At 39.7% G+C, this 17,429-nt stretch overlaps 1 protein-coding gene across 4 annotated transcripts in view; it reads left to right on the forward strand.

Moving 5' to 3' along the window:
* The window catches only part of THSD7B (thrombospondin type 1 domain containing 7B), a 299,320-nt gene that overhangs the window by 151,684 nt on the left and 130,207 nt on the right, over positions 1-17,429 (forward strand). For all 4 annotated transcript variants that reach the window (XM_071435444.1, XM_071435447.1, XM_071435445.1 and 1 more), the window contains exons 9-11: positions 10,334-10,525; positions 13,944-14,178; positions 15,873-15,988. In XM_071435444.1, the coding sequence (XP_071291545.1) occupies positions 10,334-10,525; positions 13,944-14,178; positions 15,873-15,988 (543 nt within the window). The remainder of the gene's footprint in view (positions 1-10,333; positions 10,526-13,943; positions 14,179-15,872; positions 15,989-17,429) is intronic.

The following is a 17,429-nucleotide window of genomic DNA, read 5'->3' on the forward strand; positions in this document are numbered from 1 at the left end:
CCTCCCTCACCTGGATTGCTGGATCACTTGCTGCTCTATCCACCAAGTTAAGAGATACCCCAAATTTCTCTTGTGTGTTAGGCCTGATGTTTTCCTTGGCCAGGTGTCATTGTTTTATGGGTGACTCCTGATCCTCCTGGTCTAAATTCCTTTTCTGCTTCATTAATTTCAAAGTGATCCTGCATAGCTGTACACTTCACAGTTTGGGGAGGTCAGTGGGATTTTTCACTGCTGGAATTAGACACAATTTACAGCAGCCCACGGGTGTACAAAGGCTGTTCTCTAGCATTTCCCCTCTCTGCATTTTTATAGTGCTTAGGAGTCTGATGGATGGAGCTCTCAATTATTTAGTATCTATCAAGTTTTTGCTTACAACACCTAAACAAACACTAATATTACATAATTTTTTCTGAATATATAAGATATAATTCTGCTACAGCAATTTACAAATGTATGAAAAACACATACTGTTGCTTAACCATCCCTTTTAAGGGAATAGGTTTTGGATTGAAATTTTAAGTATGCATGAAGACAGTAAGATACCATTTGCACTGTTAGGATTTCAATAATGTATGGAATTAGCAGAGCTTTATTATATTTCTGTGCCTGCATGCCCTTCATAGAGTGAAAGTTGTAATAAATATAAGTTCAAAGGTAAAATTTTATTGCTGTGCATGAGGGGAGAGAAAATAAATTAGAATAATGTAATCATGCTCATATATGTTAAGAATTTTGAACAGTGTCTATTAGAAAGTTTGTCAAAATGTGCTTAGCTTTGAAAATACAGATTAACGCTGAAGGTTTTAATATTATTCTTCCTTATATTCCTATTCCTTACAAATATAAGTGTAAAATATCTCCTGCCGAAAGCAATTGTCGTGAAACGACACTTTCCTATTTTAATAGCTGAATAATCAGAACAAAAATATTTTCTAAGTTGCAGAGAGGTTATTGCTTTTTTCACACAAAGAAATTTAGTGGTAGAAAACCAAATTTTAGCTGGATATTCTTTGCTTTTTGTGTTTCTATTCTTATATGTGAAAAGCGTGTCCAAATGTCTCCTGACAGCTTTGACACTTCAGGGTGATTAAAAATGGGGTGAGGTGTGCTCATCTGATTCCATTTACTGATTCTATATTTTCCTTTAATCTGGTAGCAAAGTTAAAATAGCAGCTCTCCAACAGGAGCTGGAAAATCTGTTTGGGGATGATTGGTTGGTATCAATATGGACCCTTTGGGCTTCTTTTTTTTTTTTTTTTTCTTTTCTACTTGGGAGCAAATAAGGACCAGGTCAGTGTGGGAGGGCAGCTGCTGGCACTGAACCCAGCAAACATCAATTGTCTGAGCTCCCACCTCAGCACATGGTCCTTCAGCCTCTCTGAGACAGCCCCAGGTTGGTGAAATTTTGACAACAAAGGCAGTTCCTTCTCCTGGGTTTTCTTCCCTTACATTCCTTTTTGTTGTCCTCTGTCATCTCCCTCTCTTCTCCTTCTGTGAGCTCTGGCTGCACCATGAGGGCACTACAAAAGCATTGGCAATGACCCTGTTTTTTGACATTTTTTCATGCAGTCTTCAGGTTTTAGTTCTGTCACTCAATTTGGGAAAATGGAGCAGCTATTGATGCACACACCCCCTATTTTTTAATGTGTTTTAAACAGTTTGGATGCTGAATAATTGGGAAAAACATTGATGGCTTTTTTTGTTGTTGGTTTTTTTTGTTATTTTGTTTTCTTCCTGAAAGCAGCTGTCACCTTTAAATCTATAGAAACTTTCTGGAGAGAGAAAATATCAGGAAACTTTTCTAAATAATCAATTTTAGGTCATAATAAGTGGTTCCTGCCTTTAAATTCTTCTGTTGATGCCATGGTAGCTGAGATCTAAGCAGGATGAGGCTGCTGTTCCAATATAATCAGTGAACCAGTTCCAGAGGGTGGAGCAGTTTAGAGACCAAATGCAGTTTAAATGGCACTAGAGGAATGATGCACTACTGTCTGAAAATGCAGGCATTGTTATTAATGATGTAATTAAAGTTCCACCTCATAGGCAAAGTGGAAGCACACAGAAAATATTGTTAATATTGTGTTTCCTATATTTGATTTATCCCCATTTTAAGTACTAAATGAAGTATGCAAAACACAGTGGGAATTAAACACTCTGCCTAAAATTCACAGCTTTATTATGTAAAGTTGGTTCAAGCAGAGGTCAGGGTACATTAGCCAGAAGTAACTTAACCCAGCTGAAAAATGTCTAATGCACTTTACGTGCACAGTTGCTACTTGGCTAAACCTGGGTGTACAGTGGGAAGTTCTCCTCAAGAACCAGAGGTCATGGCTTGCTGTTGGTATTGTCTTGGTCAAGAACAGATCTCAGACATTCATCTAGACCCTTCACTGATGATCATCTGTGGTACTGGGTGTATTTTCTTTATTGCTATTTTTAAAGGCTCACTTCTGAGATTTGTGGATCAATTAGAGACAAAATTGAAAAAGATAGTAGTAATAATAAAAATAAAAAATAGCCTAGTATTTGGTCCTGCGGATTCTGAACGTTTCCTGATGGATAGTGGGAGCTCTCAGAGTTGCTTTATGAGCTTAGGCCAGACTCTGCAGCTGAACTAGAACACATTTTTGTGTTAACTGCTTCTAAATGAGCTCTTAGTTTTAAGTAGGTGGCATAAATCTAATTTTAATTTACTGTTTTCATTTTCTTTTGCATTGATCCTCTTTTTTGTAGAGATTCAATTGCAGACTTGGAGAAAGGGGTTTTTTTAAGAGTCCAGATGGTATTTCCAATTATTTATTATCATTAGCATTCACTGTATCTGAAAACAAGACTTTTGCCAACTTAGATCAACCTCATCTGCTGCACTATTGTTTATGAATTTTCAGTGTCCTGTGTTAATGCCAACTCACTTTTGGGGCTACAAGAGAAAAAGGGTCTGCTATTGCCAATATATTGCAAATTGCCAATTTACTTTGGGAATATCACTGGGATAACAATCAGTGATAGGTTTCTCATGCTTAGGAGGAAATGAGCAAGGCATGTCATAATTAAGAGTAGCATAATCTGAAGAAAAATCATAATAATCAAACCAGAAGGTACAAAAGGTTTGCATTTTTCCATGTCTGAACACAAAAGTTTTCTTTTTGGGGTCAATGTGAGACCACAATTAGTTTTCCCTTTGTAATAAGCCCCTTAGAATTTTTTTTCAAGTTTTGACATTGAAGATGGCACCTCAAGTTGTCAAAAATAAAATGTTTGGAAATTCACAGGTGTGATGCATTGGGTATAAAATGCCACCTTCTTTTTTTGAGCTAAAATGCCTGAATTCTTTTACTAAAATTATTCTCCCCAGTACAAAGATGTAAGATGAAATGGATTCTGTACACTATTGGAGTGAACAAGCCCACTTATATTTTTTTCCTTAAAGTTTTGAAAATATATGTATATTTTATAATATTTTAATACATTGAAATCATTTGAGTGATTAGTTTGTACAATATTTTGTGTTGTTTAGCATTTGGAACAAAACAGTACAGAGAAAGAAATAGAGGGACACCTGTTTCAATTACACCATAGCAGCAATTTCAACAATAAATCTTAATTGCAATCAGTCTTGATCAACCCACCTGTGTAGATTCCCCTCATTTACAAGGAAGAGGGATAATGGAGAGAAAATAAGGAAAAAATTGAAAAGAAATAGAGGGAAAAAAACCCAACCTGCAGAACACTAATATGGATTATGTTATGTTCTTATACTTTAAGTTTTCAGATTGCTGCGCTATGTTAATTATTAGGAACAGCAGCCTGAATTTCCCTGCTTTTCTCTGGGGATACAGTCAACCCTTGTTTACTTTCAGCTGCCACTTGAGCAATTTCTCTTCCATTCAGGAGGGATTGTGCAAACAACCATGAGGTACAGCTAATTCTGCTTCTGTGCCCAAGCTCAGCAGGTGAAGGTGCAGCAAATTCCTTTGTTAAGGAACAACTTGTCTTTCTTGTGTGGGGTAGGAGGCACAGCAGAGCTGATGTCTCTGTGGGTAACCTCCTGCAGGTGTGTTGGTTGTTTTAACCTTGAGTTTGGAGATGCTGCCCTGAGGTGTTCTGGGACCTTCTCTGCAGGCCTGGCAGCTGCTCACTGACGTGCCTCTCCTGTGCTGAGCTTCTGTGGAGCTTCCTTGGACTCACAAATGAGTTTTCTTAGGTGCATTTGCATAAAGAGAGAAAAGAATTGTGGATAAACAGTCCAAATTGCAGTAGAGGATGTATAGGGAAGGAAAACAGATACTGCTTTTTTTTTCTATACTCGTCATCATCTTTTTCTCATAACCTCTATAATGGTCACTTGGACATAGGTAAGGGACAGGATTGTGGCTAATTATGCAGGGACTTGAGATTTTGTAACATTTTTCCAGACATACATTGCTTTCCATATTCATTATCATTGCCTTTGTTCCTTTTTTGTACTTTTTGCTTTTACTTTTTCCTTATACTCCTGCATTGTTATTCCTTTTTTTTTCATTGTGCATTATGTGATTGAAAATGTTTTTGTAGTGGCATTTGACCAAGTCTTTTGAGTCAAAACCTTAAGGATTGTCTCATCTCTTTTATTTTTCCACCCCCCAAAGAATGTCCAGGTTTATTTGTGTTTGTTTCCTCTTGTCTGCCTTGAGTGGCTTGTTCTATTTCACAGCTTCACCTTCTTTCATGCTCTCGACCTCCCTTCCTCTTCATCTCTTTTGCATCCTCTTCCCCTGCGTGGGGCTCTGGTAATAGTGATGGACCAGTGCAATTAAATTTATTCCATACACCACTGCTTTTCCTGACAAACTGACACCTCTCTTTTCTGCTGTTCTTACCTGTTGACTGGCATTAAGCAAAGTCAGCCAGGAGCCAGGATTTCAGTGGAGTGTGACATTCATCTGTGGAGATGACTGAGCATTGCAAGTCCTGGATGCTTGCTTCTCTAAAGCTGGCTGTGCAATGTGGGGAAAAAAAAAAAAAAAATCTGTGATGTTGTGATGAGATGAAGATGTTCAGGAGGGTTGTAAGAAACTTCTTCTATTGTAATTTGATTGTTATTGCGTTTAAATGTAACATTTTCCTTAATTGATGAGATGCCCAGGCCAGGATCCTGCCAGCACACAGTTTCTCTGCATGCAGTTGCTCTCAGCAAACTGGCATGCAGTCAATAGGAATCCCTCCGAATTTACTGCTGTCTGTTGACATCTCACTCTGTTACAGGCAAGTATTTAATCAAAGTTTATTGTCATTCTTTTCTGAGATTTAAGTGGGACGTAAAATTTTACGATACATATAGTATTTTAGATGACAGCTTCATTATTTCCACTGAATAATTTGAAATGCTACAAGGAGAAATATTGATGGCAAACTGGTAATTGTCATTAAATATGCAGCATTTTTGCAGCAGTCACTTGTGCAAAAAATAAATTTTCTGAACTTCTAGGTAGCAGTGCAGAATGGTCTGAAATGCAATTCCTTTTTCTTGGGCCTTTCCCATCATGGAGGTCACTTGAGGCTCCAAACATGTTCAAACATGAAAACTTCAAAGTGACTTTGCAATTTTTCTTTCTAAAAAATGAGCATGGTATCATATTATTGAATGTCAAAAGGAGAACGCTTGGTTTGTTACTGAGTTGATCTTTTGGTTCCTGCTGCCTGATGGGATTTTTATTTTTGCTGCCTTAGTTGTCTCCTGTCCAGTGGACATTCCCTTTTTCCTGAGCCAGGAGGGATGTCTTTTGCAGGAGTAATTAAAAACTGTGTCATGGGAGATGGGCATAACAGGTCACTGGGAAGAATGAGGCAATGCACCAGAGCTGCAAGGCAGGGTGTGAAACAGACAGGTGCAGTTTATTATTGGACTGATTCCAAACAAAACATTCCTGTTGGTTCAGTGCCTCACCATGGAGTGCATTACTCAGGACTACGGGAGTGTCTTCTCCTTCTGGAATGCAAAAGACAATGAAAAAAAAAAATTAGGTTTCTGGAAAAAAGCCAAGCTCTTCAGTTCAAGGAGGGTTTTAGGTCATTCCTTATTTTGTTTCTCTTGTTGGGAAGAATTTAGTTTGCTTTTAGGTGAATGAAAAATTCCATTCAGGATGATGCTTCTCTGTTACCTTATTAAAGAATTCAAGTGAGAGACCAGTACATTAGGTCTTTGTTAGCATTTGTGAGCAACTTAGTTAGCAAATATATTTACAAAACTGCCATGCTTGTCTTCTCTTTTGTAATTATTATGCCCCGACATGAAAGAAAATGGATGAAATCTTTCCTGTAAAACGCTATCTGTTGGGTATATCGTGAGTATTTAGCTTGATAATTGCTAAACTATTCAAGTACAAGGCAATCAGTTTAAAAAAATGCCATTAGAGTTGGTCAGGATGCTTGCAATAAAGCATTTTGAATAGAAAACTGTTACATTTTTCTTAACTACAGCTGCTTTTAGGAAAGCAAGCATTCAGCGAGGCTGAGAACAATCAGTGCTTGAGGCATGAAAAAAAGAGCATGTGAGAGGGATCAGCTGGGTTCTGAGGATGCTGAGGGTGCTGTTTCAGTTCTTATACCTCAGGCAGACCAGAAGCTGGATCGTGTGGGTTGTGCTCTCAGGTGATGGTGTCTGGTTGTGCTCTTGCTCTCAGCTGGTGCTGGCCAGCACCCACAGGTGCTTTTCCACTGGGCACCCTCCAGCCTGGGTTTTGTGATCCAAGTGCAGGACCCAGCTCTTGGCCTTGTTGAGCCTCACAGAGCTGCCTCAGCCCTTGGATCCATCCTGTCCAGATCCCCCTGCAGAGCCTTCCTGCCCTCCAGCAGATCCACACTCCTGCCCACTTTGATGTTGTCCATGAACTTGCTGAGAGTGCCCTCGATGCCCTGGTCCAGATCATCAGTAAAGATGTTAAACAGGGCTGGGCCAGTGCTGGGCCCTGGGGAGCACCTGGTGACAGCCCCAGCTGGGTGTAACTCCAGTCACCACCACTCCCTGGGACTGGATGTCCAGCCAGGCTTTTACCCAGCACGCTGCACCAGTGCAAGCCATGAGCAGCCAGTTTCTCCAGGAGAAATCTGTGGGAAGTGCTGTCAAAGACTTTGATAAAGTCCAGATAGATACATCCACAGCTGTTCCCTCATCCACTAAGTGGATCACCTTGTCAGAGAAGGAGATCAGGTTGGTTAAGCAGGATCTGCTTTTCCTAAATGCATGGTGGCTGGGAATGATCCCCAGGTTGTGTTGTAGATGCTGTGTGATAGCAGTCAAGATGATCTACTCCTTCACCTTCCCTGGTACTGAGGTCAAGCTGCAGGCCTGAGGTTACCTAGATCCTCCTTCCAGCTCTTCTTGTAGCTGAGTGTCACATTTCCAGCCCCCAGTCACCAATCACCTCTGGGACTTTCCTGGACTTTCCAGCCAGGACTTCTGGTCAGAGATGGAGAGTGGCGTGGTGAGCTCTTCTGCAGCTCCCTCAGTCCATTTGGGTGGATCCCCCATCTGGCCTCATAGAACACACTTGTGCATGTAAAGATTATGGAAAGATCCAGAAAGATTATTCAGCCATATGTGAGATAAGAATTACACTTTCAGGGTACTGAGTGGACAGTTTGAAAGCTCTTGAGAATTTAATATTCCCTTTAAATCTGCGACAATGCATAAAGCACATTTCAGCTATGTCCTGTTCTAGTATTTTTTCATGGAAAATTAAAGATTATTGCCTCCCTTTGTAGTATACAGTAGTTTTCTGAGAATTCTCTGCCAGGCAGCTGGTACAGAAGAAATTCCCCTTCTGTAGTAATAGAAGGCAGTGATTAAACCTGAACACGGCGAATGGAGCTATAAAGTAAATCAAAGTGAGTGTTGAATTGTGCCTTCATGCACCCGGTGGTAAACTCCTTCTACAAAGCACAAAGCTTCCTTTCTTTGCCCAGGAACTGTGAATTGCAGCCTCTGTTTGCAGTGTTGCTGTCACCTGCTGTAAATCCAGTCTGAAAAGAAATCATGGAAGGAAGAAGTTGAAAGTGTAGTTGCCCCCCTTCCCCACAGGGTGGTCACCCCACAATATGTCACATGTGAGCTTATGGGTAGAAAAAGCCACCTCAAAGGGGTCCCAAGTGTTTTAAATCATCTTCTGAGAGAAGTGGTTTGAGTTTTTAAAAGTCTGGTTAAATCAGTGGAGAGGCTCTCTTGGCTTTCAACAAGTAGTTCTTCTCTGATGCTTAGATCTGTAGCACAGTCTGATTGGTGGGAAAAAAATTGGCTGAATTCAGAATTTGGTCAACATCATGGCACTGTCTGGCCATAAAGTCCTGATGTAGCAGATAACCTGAGCTGTGGATGGAGGGGTGGGGCTTGTGTTTCGGGGCCAATGTCCCACCTCATCCTGCCTGGTTCTGAAACCTGTCCCTGGCTGTCCTGTCAGTGATGGGAGAGGAGGACAGGTGTTTCACCCTGCTTCACCAAAGCATGTAATCTCTTGGTGCTCCTGTACCATTGACTCCTAAACCAGCCTGCCCTGGCCACCCTGCGTTTCCTGCTGCCCTGCAGACAAGCTGTCAAACCTTAGCAGGGATTTGATACTTGGGTGACTTGGGAAGACAGCTGGAATAAGCCTAACAGGTTTATTTGCTGTTTTCACATTGTTTTTTTTCTGAAGGTAGTTTTCAGCATTAGGTGAGCATCCAAAGCAGCAGTGGTGATACAGAGGCTGCTCAAAGTGGATTCAGCTCGATTTTCCTTGGGATGCCAATTGCAGCACCGATGGATGGGGGCTCTGTGTAGGGGGGTGGCACACTGAGTCTTTCCAGGTGAGCACAAAGGAAAGGGAGTATAAAACCAAAGTATTTTTAACCATATCTTGCAGTCTGATTGCTTGCTGGATCTGCTGTTCCTTCTCATAATACACTTGAAAAGTTTTATCTGTGCCTCGAGGGTGATGAGCCTGTCTTCATTTAGGGATGCAACTGCAGATAATAGCACTGTGCTCTTGACAGCTTTATGTGCTCACAGCCTGCCTCTCTTATTTACTCACTTGTAGATGTGGGCTCTTGTAAAAGCAGCTCAGTTTTCTCCCCTCCCAGTTATAATTGCTTCCTGGGCTGCCTTGTTACAGAGCCTGTTCCTGAAGCGTGAGGTGAAAGAGGCACTTTCTGCCGTTATAATTTTTTTTTTTTTAATGTATAATTAAGGCTGGGTAGTCATTATGGTTTTTTTCCCTAGGTTCATAATTAAAGAAATCTTGAAGGAGAGGTTTGTAACTATTATAGGGGCGAAGGAGGAGGTAACATGTGATGGGACCCTTTTGTTTATAAACAGTTGAGCTTCTAGAAATTTCAGATGTAGCTGAAGTTTCTTGAGGATCCAGAAGTGCTAAGTATTTGAACAGTGTAGCAAAGTCAGTCATGACTATTCATCACTTAAAACACATTTGTAAGACATTAGGTGTAATTCAGTACTAAGAGAGTTATATTTTATGAATTTTTATGAATTATAATGTCCTTGTAAATTCTATGCAATTACTCAAATTTCTTATTTAAAAAAATAGCTTATTTTCCTTTCTAAAAACAATAGTTCCCTGTGTTGTATTCCACATGACATCCCTCATGTGCCTTCTTTTGGTGCTCATTCTGGCAGTAGCTCTTTTGGTTGGAAGTTTTCCCCACCGTCCTTGTTGAAAGGGCTTTTGGAAAGATGCTTCTCATCAAGATGTCTGCTTTGGTCCAGGTCTCTTGATTCATCTGCAGCAGAAAGTATTTCTCTGGTAGCACAATAGATTCATAATTTTAGATCTGCTAGCTTTTTGGGTGAGAGGCAAGAATCAGAAATAAGAAATAAGATTGGCTCATTTTGGTGAGGCTGAAGGGGAAGGACCAAAACTTCTCTGGCCTAGAGGAAAAAGAAATCTGACTTCTTTGGGGACCTGCACAGTTTGTACTGTGGAAAATAAGTCCCGTAGGTAGAGATTGCTTGAAAACATGGGGCAATTATCATTAGTTCTGTTGAGATATTACAGCCTTCTATTGATGAAATTATCTCATTCCTTTCGCTTACCTGCTTCAGAGAGTGGACTGCAGCCAAGATGTCACACACTGAGCTTCAAACATGTGGTTTTTTTTCTTCTTTGCTTTCCTGAATAAATTTTTAAGATAGTTGTTCAGGTATTACACTTTGCAGCCTGAAGCCTCACCCCATGCTGTTCTGTAGCATATTCCTCCACGGGCAGGTGGACGTGTGACATCAAGTCAGTCTGTTTGGAGCAGGCTGTGGGTATTGAACCAGGCTGTGCCTCCCTCCATGTCTGTCTTGTTTCATTTGCTCCAGGTGAAGAAGTTCCACATCACCTCTGCTCAGAGCTTCCCCATCCCGAGGTGGTGGCTTGTGAAGTCCCTTGTGCCAGGGACTGTGTGCTCAGCGAGTGGTCCCCGTGGTCCCCCTGCTCCCACTCCTGCTCCAGCAAAAACGCCGAGGGCACTCAGAGCAGGAGCAGGTCCATCGTGGCCCTTCCAGCTGAGGGTGAGTGCTGAACATTTCTGGATAATCATTGTTCCTTCAATGCTTTCACTTCCTTTCCTGAGCCAAGAGCTAATCCCAGTTCCTCAGGACTCAGGGATAATACTGAATGCTTGTCTCTGCCGAGAGACTAAGAGATCTTGATGGGCTGGAGTTCATGTGTCACTTGGAGAAATTCTGTCACTGTTCAAAACTATTTACTTCAGCCTCTGAATTGCTGTCTGTTGAGGGCCTGTCTGGGTGTGAATTTGGTTCTGGAGAGCTTCATCCTCTACCAGTAAAATTGCTGCATGACAGAATTGTCATGCAAGTGTCTTTATATGGGAACTTATCAGTAATGATTTAAAAGCAGTGAGCTGTGGAAAATGAGAAAATGGAAAAGGATCTTGCTTATTTATATTTTTTTTCATGTAACAGCTGGAAACTGTTGACCTGCTTGTTGTAGTAAGTAAATAGCTCTTGATAAATACATGTCATTTCTTCTTGATCTTCATGGACATATAATGTATCTGTTTTTTTGCATATTAACATCAGTGATACAGCTATTTAAACAAACCTTTTTGTATTAGGAGTGTAGTCTTCTAATTCAGTTACACATATGGTAATTAATTTATGTGTTGGTTTATCTCACAGGATTTGGAAGGTCTTGGATCAAGTGCATAAAAATTCATAAAATGTGAAGAGGTCCAACAGACTAAAGCCTTGTTGACACAAAATACTTGCTAGTGCCAAAACTAGGTGCAGTTAATGCAGCAGCAAAACACTTTTAGATGCAAATCTAGTCCAGGACAAGTTCTGTTAAATGCTATTTTGTAAATTATAATTAAAGCCACCCACTGTTTCTAGGCTAATGTAAGGACTTGATCTTGCAAACCCTTACTCATGTGAAAGGTCTTCACATAAACATCCTCATAAACACTTGTGAAGAAAATTGGGACCCTTCAGGATGAAAATAATTGTTGATTGAATGATAATAACTACTACTAAAAAAGTATGAGATAGAGAATAATTAAAATGAAAATACAATTGGTCTCATATTTTCCATGGAAATAATTAATCCAAATAACAGATAAAACATGGAATTACAAGAGTGAAATGATGAAGGAGTGAATTCTGGAAGTACAGAAGCACAATCATCTTAGCCTGAAAGGCACTAGCCTAAAAATGGTGTACTCTGAATACTTGAAGTTTCTCTGAATTGAATACTTGAAATTTCTCGGAAAGGAATAATTAACTATTAAAATCAAACTCCCTGACTTTTTCTGTGCATCTTTAGCAATGGTGTTGTGATTTGCTGTGCAGAGTCACACATCTGTGTTCAGATAGTGACTGAAATTTGGGAGAGTGGAAGTGGAGTTAATACCATTATCACTGCAATGTTAAGGCAATTTTGAATTACCTGCTTTCTCTACCTTTTTCAAACCCAGCTCACACCTGACTTCTACAGAGCTCTGGTACCTTTGCAAGGGCCATTTTGTTTGTCCTCTGTCATTGGAGGAAGTGTCAGCTGTGGCTCTACTATTGAAGGACTTACTGAAATTTTGGGTCGTTTTCTCCAAGCTCTTTACCTGCTCCCAGAATATGATAACCAGGAAGCTGTTGATGAAACCTGTGGGACTTGATTTCAATCAGGTTTTAAAAGATAATTCTTTACACAGCAAGTCTGAAACTTGGTGCAAGAGGATATAATGGAGCAGACACTCCCAGCAGGTGTAAAATGAATTCTAGGAACTGCTGAACATCATAAATAATCTTTAAATGGCTACTGGAATGGCTAGGCAAGGGCATGTTGTCCTGCTTTCTTTGTACAAAAGTTAACGATGAAATGCAGAAAGTGGCCAGACCCTTTTGCTCTTTATAAAAACATCATCTCCTACTTGCAATGTTGCAGGCAAGTTTGGAAAAGACATTTTTTTTATATGCTAAGTTAAATCAGCCTTGTTTAGGAGAACTTCATTAATGTATTGTAACTAACATAGTATAAAAAAAAAAAGCCACCCTAATTTTTCCCTAGGAAGTTCAAAATTTGAGTTGGAAATGTTCTTTAGTTTTGCTTTTTTTTTTTCTTACAAATGGATCAGGCATTTTGCCATTTGCTTGTTACAATTTTTTATTTTTAAGATGGGTTTCAAACACACAAGAAAAAGAACTGGTTTGTTTTTTTCCTGCCAAGTCAGATTCTTCAGAAATAAGCTGCCTAGGACATTTTCTACTCCATTATCATTCTAAACATTTCTGAGGCTGAACTCTGTGTGGAACAGTCCATTTTCATGAAAAGATGAATGGTAATGTGACATGATTATCCAGTGGATTAGGTAGTTTGTCTCTTTTTCTTTTCTCACTGCTGTTCATTGTGGCCATTTGGGGCCTTACCTTTTTTCAGGAGGGTCAGTCCTGCAAGGCAGTAGGCATCCCTTTGACATCCCTTCATCTCCTGTTGATTTTAGTAGGGTGTAAGTCTGCTCTGAACCTTGTGGTATCTGTCCCCAGCACTTCAGCTCTTTCAAAACCTCCAGCACTTTGGCTGTGTCCCAAGTTAGCTGGGTCCTCCCTTCCTCCCTCCTGGAGGAGAATGGTTTTGATTTTGGTAATTTTTTCTTCTTTCTTCCTAAAATGACAATGCTTACTGTTAAATTTCACTGCATTACTCCATAGCTTTTGAGCTAGGATCATCTGCTTTTATGGATAAATTGAGGCTGCTGGCTGGAGTGTTACAGCTTCTGGGGAGGCTTCTCAAACTCCTGTACTTTGGGACTTTGTCACCAATTGCTGACAAAGTGCAGCAGTTAAGCAAAATCTTTGGACATGAGTTTGAAGGATGGTCCTTCAAAGAAGTGAAGGCTTCATGCTCAAAATGTGTCTTTCAAGTTTTCCCCTTCCTTGATTTGCAGATGTGGGTTTCATTTGATGTGTCCTGCTGTTATTACAGTTCAGCTTCCTCTGCTGCTCAAATCCTTAAGGCAACATGTGAATAGAGTCCAAATATGAGAGAGAGATGTTCCTTCTTGGGAGATTAGCAAGGAGAATGAGCATAAAAATAATGCTTAATTTGTCTTTAAACCTGATTGCATGTTTGCTGAGTGATACTGGCATTTAAATGGAATTAACTTGGCTGTGTGTAGGAGTTATTGATAAAGTAACTCAGAAATACACTTTGCCTGTTTTTGTTTCCATTATGCATTGGAATACAATTTTATGCAAGGCTAGTTTAATGAGGAAACAATATTTTAGAAGGTTGTTATTGCAGCCATAAAGGTCAACAGCTTTATTTAAGCTTTATTTTTATTTTATTTTTTTTTACAGGGGCGGGGGGTAAGAGAAGGTGTTGTGCAAACCTGACTTTTTAAAAAAAAAATTTCTGCATCTTCCTTTTGCCACATGTTGTGAGATGAGGATGTGGTGTTCTCTTGACCCTTTGCAGGTGGAAAAGGCTGTCCCCCTGAGCGAGCCCTGCAGGAGCAGCGCGCCTGCAACGAGCACCCGTGTGTGCATTTCTTCTGGGAGGTGTCCCCCTGGACCTCCTGCTCCGAGGACGTGCTGGGCACTGCCCTCAATGCCACCTCCAGCTGGAACGGGGACCCCACCTGTGGGGTGGGCATTCAGACCAGGAAAGTCTTCTGCAGGAAGAGCAGCTCTGGCCAGGTCACTCCCAAAAGGTATTTAAAGAAAGCTTGGTAGTGTTTTTTTATAAACATATATATACACATGACGTATAAACGCATTTTCAGCAAGTGTGTGAACTCTGCAGCATTGAAATAATTTCATTTCAGGACTAGCTCTCCAGGTACTACTCCATCACTGTTGTAACAGGTAAAGAAGCCAAATATCCAGCCCATTTGAACTTCCCATGAAAATGGAGGCAAAAAGCATGCTTTCAGTGGTGGAGATTTTTTACTGTAGCTCCTCTGCTACTTTAATTTACAGTTTTCGGCAAATACTTTCCCTGAAGGACAGGTGTGAGGAAAATATGAAATACATTTGAATATAATGTTCAGCAACTCCTTATTAGCAGTGCTTTAATCAAATAGAAAAAGTAAATAGATTTTGCATTATATTTACACTCCAATAAGGCAGTACCATATGTGTGATCTATATTGCTCACTTGGTTTATATAACTTTCATAATGTGATAGCAACACAGCAAAATTATGTATTCTGCAGTAGAAATACCCCAAATTTTGCTTTGCTTTACTAAATGAGGAAAATAAGTAGCACAGATGTTTTCCTTAATATCGAAAAATCAAGACGTTGCTAATTATTTTTGCACCATTAATGAGTCTGGAGACTTAGAACTGAGTTTCCTTTCCTACTGTAACTCTCAAAACAATGCTGTTTGTGTAAGCAGACTGTGCTGATTTCAGTAAAGTTAATTAACATTCTTGAGGTTAATGGGGTTAATTAAATAAAAGGAAAGAAATCTGGTATTCGTGTATGTCTCAAATGCATTGATAAGCTTGAACTTTACCTAATTAAACATATTATTTATAGAGTTATGTAATGTCTAAAATAGTTGTTTGCCCCCTCCACTCTTGAGGTGGTGTAAGAGGAAATGGAACTGAAGGGCGTAAGTTAACACTTAAGTAGCTGAATCATGGTTTTAACATTTTTTTTTCTTGTATGGATTAATGGCACATTCCCCCTTCAAATGGGATCATTTTGGGTTGCATGCATTACCAAGTATTGTTGAGTGATCTTTTTAATAAAAATTAATAAGGAGTAAGAAAAAGAGTAATTCCCTTCCTGTTTGCCCACTTGATCTGCAAGATCTGACAGATCCCATAAAATTGTCCCTTTTCTGCTCTTCAAGTCCTCATATATTAACTGTGTCTGAGACTTTTATTAGAATGTGTATGACATGTTTTCCATGTAGGAGTTAAAAATGAATGAAGAAAATCACAGAGCTCTTTGTACTGTATTGCACTTGAAACTATTTTTGTGTTCCTTGGAGGTTGAAAGTTGAGGAATATGTCATCAGCCCTTACAGACAGGTGGTTTGAAGGCTGTTGCATGTTGTGCTAAAACAGGACTACTTTATAAACATAACTACTCACTTTCTTTGGTAATAAATACATTTTTTTTACTCCCATGAGCTTTGTGGTTTTGATGTCACAAACAGAGCTACATTTAGCCTGTAGTCATCAAGCCAAGCTCCCCATTTTTTAAAAATATTTTTTTTTTTAATTGTTGAAACTTAATAAATTCAGCTGAGTTGTGTGAGTGAAAAAAAAAATAAGGCTTGCTTTGGCCAGGAGTGGTGTCTTTGATATAGCAGTGTGCTCACAGCCCTGTGAAAGTCTTAAGAATGGAATCTTTCTCCATAGTTTTAAGTTTTTATTGTGTTTTATCCGCAGGTGTCCGGAGTCCATCCGGCCCGAGGCGGTGCGGCCGTGTCTCCTGCCCTGCAGGAAGGACTGTGTTGTGACACTGTTCAGTGAGTGGACACCCTGCCCCACATCCTGTCAGCCTGGTAAGCCTTAAAGAAGTCAAAATTTGGGGGGAAAATTAGAGCATTGGCCTAGAGACATGTGGCAGATGAAGTTCACGCCAGTCCAGTAATTTTTAGGGCATTCATCTGCGTGAATTTTGGACCTGAGGACTTTGGACCTTGACTTTTGAGTTGATGTTCTTTGGCAGGTGGGATCCTTGTGAGCAGCTTTGGAGATGTGAATTCTCTTTGCCTGGAAAAAATTGTTTCTGGGTTTCTGCCTTCAGAGTCACAGCTCCAAGGCTCCTGTGCTGTGTGGCTGCACATGGAATTGTGCATTGCATATTGCACTTACATATCTAATGTAATTTTCTCAACCAGCCTGGGTGTATTTACAGGGGTGTGCAAGTACCTCCTGTGCTTTGTGGTTTTTCAAGGGCCAAACATCTTTGATCTTGTTGGTTAACTTTGAGGCACGAGTGTACAACAAAGTTTCTTTATAATCATCTAGTGTTGGGTTTTCTGATGAATTTGTGTTTCATTAATTGTTCAGATGAAAGTCTGCTCAGTTATCAGAATACTTCATTATTGTTGGTAGTTTCCTTGCCCTTCAAAGATTATCAGTGGATGCTTGTTATATTTTACAGGAAAATGAGTTGCTTTCTAAAACAGTGAATCCTGTTTTAATTAGCAATTTATTTTTAGACTTTAAATGAGCTGCCTATGAAGGAGTAGAATAAATTACCTGGTAAATTACTTTGTTTATTAAATAATAGTCTACAATTAAAATGAGAAGAAATTAATTATTTAACCTCCTTGGCAGTGTTATCATTTTAATATAATTCTAAATTAAAACTTCTTAGATGAGGGAGTTTGTTTTTTGCTAAATCTGTTATTGATATGGCTGCATTGCAAGATTTTTTTTTTAAATTTGCATTGCACAATTAAAACCACAGCATGATAATGAAATTTCTAAGCCACTATACATATGTGAGTTGTGAGGGGTGTTGTGGTTTTTTTAATAGAAAAGTTGTATTTAATGAAAGCAATATACAGATGGTGAATTACTAATCAGATCAAGCAGGAACAGGTATTGCCTGGCAGATTTAAAATTAATTGTGTACCAGCATAAGATCAGAACTTAGACAAACATGGAATCACTAAATCAGCTTTACACAGAACTTTACCAGTTGAGCTGTTTGTAGTTTATCTGAGGAAATACATCCAAGTTTACCATCTCACAATAAAAAAAGCTGACATTTTCCCTACATTTAAATGTCATCAGACAACAGTCTGTCTTCTGGCAGAAGATTGTCTGCTGCCTCAGGAGAGCAGCCAGCACTGAACTCAGGGCAGTGACAGATGGGTGGACAACATAATTCACAAAGGAAGTGCCACTGAGTCCCAGCACCTGTTGGGGAGGCAGGAGCAGGGAGGCTGTTGCAAGTCACTGATTCTCTGCCATTTCAGATACTTACAGGTG

This window comes from Agelaius tricolor, unplaced genomic scaffold, assembly GCF_023055355.1.
Source record: "Agelaius tricolor isolate 1412-34295 unplaced genomic scaffold, bAgeTri1.0.p SCAF_10, whole genome shotgun sequence".
NCBI lineage: Eukaryota > Metazoa > Chordata > Aves > Passeriformes > Icteridae > Agelaius > Agelaius tricolor.